Genomic DNA, 2,549 nt, shown 5'->3' with positions numbered 1-2,549 from the left:
CGGTGCCCTTAACCCCCCCCGGGTAGGGACCATCCACAACCTCTCTGTCAACCTGTTCCAGTGTCTCACCACCCTCCTACTGAAGAACTTCCTAAGATCTAGGTGCCACAATTGGCTGCAATCACCTAAAGGCCGTAGGATTGGGAGGACCATGAGTTTGACCCGTGGAGCAATTCTTGGTGACCATTCTTGCAACAGAAACCTGCTTTTTGTTCCTTGTTTGAGGGAAATCAATTTAGTTGTGCCGTTGTTTAAAGCCTCCTGACCACCCAGCACTTCTCCTCCGGGCAGTGGTGCCTAATGGGTTATCTCTAGAGCACTTCCTTGCTTTTCTCTTGAGCATTGCAATGCTGTGCTGGGCTTTCAGAAACATCCTTGGAGTCAGCAGCATGTGAATTTTTCAAGCCAGTGGCTGTTACTAAATGAACTTGAGTAGGTAGGAGGTCAATGTCATGAATTCACTACTTCTGCTTTCAAACGAAGGGTTCTGGGATTCTGCTCTTGGAAGATGACTCTGTCTACGAAGGGAACTTCACAGAAGATCTAAAATTTGTTGGAAAGGTGAGCACTTCTTTCACCTCAGCCTTGCTTGCTTGCTTTGCAGAAGGGCCAACGGATTCATCTTCAAAGTTCATCCCCTCCTGTTCCACTTCCTCCAGTCCCTTCGAAAAAAAAATCATTTTCCTGTGGGTTTTGTGGTGGTGTTTTTTTTTTGGGGTTGTTTTGGTTGTTTTTTTCCTTTAGCAGTCTCCTTCCCAGCAGGAAGGCTGCAGCTGAGACACTTCCAGCAGCTGGGAGCTTTGTGCAGTGGTTTTGTTTGTAGTGTTTTGTTGTTGGTGGGACACTTTTGTCTGGGCTTCACAGCTGCTTTTCTCTCCTCAGAACAAACGTTTCAGCCTTTGTGGTGGTTGGGGGCACAGGAAATGTGTCAAGCAGAGCTGCTACGCTAACGTCACCGAGATGTTAACGTAGCTGAGGGATCCTGGGAGGGGAATTTTGTCATCTGGGCGTTGCGTTGACACCTTCAGCCTTTTGGGGTTGATCTTTAGCAGAAATATCTGGTCAGAGCTCCCCGTTGCAGGGAGAACAAGTCCTCTGGCTCGTCACAGAGATCTGTGATGAGTCTGGCAGGAAGTGCGTGGTTCTATCAGGTTGAGAGGTTGTCAAAATAGACACGTGGTGAGGATTGCAAACGAGTCTTGTCATGGCAGGAAGACTTTGTCATCGTCCTCTTCAGCCAGAAGGATTTTGCAGAGCCTGATTATAGCACTCAGCTCCTGCTTCCTCTAAAATGAATGTTTGCTTTGCGTGATTAGTGTAGAAAAATCTGTTTTTTATCTAAAGATGGAGTGCCTGCTGCTATTAGCCATGAGGTTTTCAGGCTCGTGTTCAAAGCCAGACTTGTTACAATATTGTTTGGCTTTGGGTTTGACTTAATTAAAACTTGTAAGTTTGAGTCAAGCTACTGCATGTCTTCTGTTTTTTTTGCCTCGGAGACTTTTAAGGTTTTTCTTGGTCGCAGCAAACATCTTGAAAGCATTTATGGGGAATATCACGTGGTTCCCCTCACCTGTGAGGACAAACTTGCCTGTGGTTTGAACAAGCAGAGGAGAAATTCAAGTTTTATGTGGTCACTTGAGGTTAGAAATATCCATTGTCAGCTTTTAAGCCAGAAAACTTGGTATTTAAAGGTGGGATCAAGTATTTGTAAAGCATTAATGGAGATGTTTCACTCGGGGGCTGTGGTGGTCTTTCCCCTTCAAGATCCTACGTGTGTTGTTCAATACCAAGACCATGTTTTCTCCAGTGACTTCCACCTTAATGAGTGTTGCTTTGGATGAGGAAAATGGGCACCTCTCTGCTGGAAGATGTTCTCAGTTGCTGTTTCAAGACTTGGCTCTGTGGAAAAGAGAATTTGAGATCTTGGTCCAGCTTGTTTCCTCTCGCTAATGAGATCTTGGCAGAATAACCCTTTATTTCTCTGGTGCAGGGAAAGTTGTCCTTTGCCAATGGTTTCATTCTGGAGGGAACCTTTACTAATAAGCTGGGCCAAGGCCTTCAGACGCACGGCATCCTGAACACGTCCCACGAGCAGCTGGATGACTGGATAACCAAAGCGTGAGAAACAACTCCTGACTTCTTGGGGCATGGCTTGTGCTTTGAGTCTGCTCAGAGGAGTGCTGGATCAAAGCCTGAGAGAATTGATCTAAGGGCCAGGTCCTGCCCTTGGGTCACAACAGCCCCCTGCAAGGCTCTGGGTTTGGGGCAGGGTGGCTGGAAAGTGCCCAGCAGGAAAGGACCTGGGGGTGCTGGCTGACAACCAACTAAATATGCACCAGTGTGTGCCCGGGTGCCTAAGAAGGCCACCAGCATCCTGGCCTGGATTAGCACTGGTGTGGCCAGCAGGAGCAGGGCAGGGATTGTCCAACTGGACTGGGCACTGGGGTGGCCACAGGTTGAGTCCTGGGGTCAGTTTTGGGCCCCTCCCTCCAAAAGGACCTTGAGGGGCTGGAGCGTGGCCAGGGGAGGGCAATGGGGACTGTGGGGGA

The 2,549-nt window shown here is 48.3% G+C and overlaps 1 protein-coding gene across 1 annotated transcript in view; it reads left to right on the top strand.

The window, feature by feature from the left end:
* Positions 1-2,549, top strand: part of ALS2CL (ALS2 C-terminal like) — a gene marked incomplete at its 5' end in the record, with an annotated part of 21,626 nt that overhangs the window by 13,074 nt on the left and 6,003 nt on the right. Inside the window, 2 exons of the mRNA XM_008936968.1 lie at positions 484-561; positions 1,991-2,118. Coding sequence (XP_008935216.1) covers positions 484-561; positions 1,991-2,118 — 206 coding nt within the window. The remainder of the gene's footprint in view (positions 1-483; positions 562-1,990; positions 2,119-2,549) is intronic.

This window comes from Merops nubicus, unplaced genomic scaffold, assembly GCF_000691845.1.
Source record: "Merops nubicus isolate BGI_N331 unplaced genomic scaffold, ASM69184v1 scaffold7973, whole genome shotgun sequence".
NCBI classification, from domain to species: Eukaryota; Metazoa; Chordata; class Aves; order Coraciiformes; family Meropidae; genus Merops; species Merops nubicus.
This window is presented reverse-complemented; position numbering and strand designations above follow the sequence as displayed.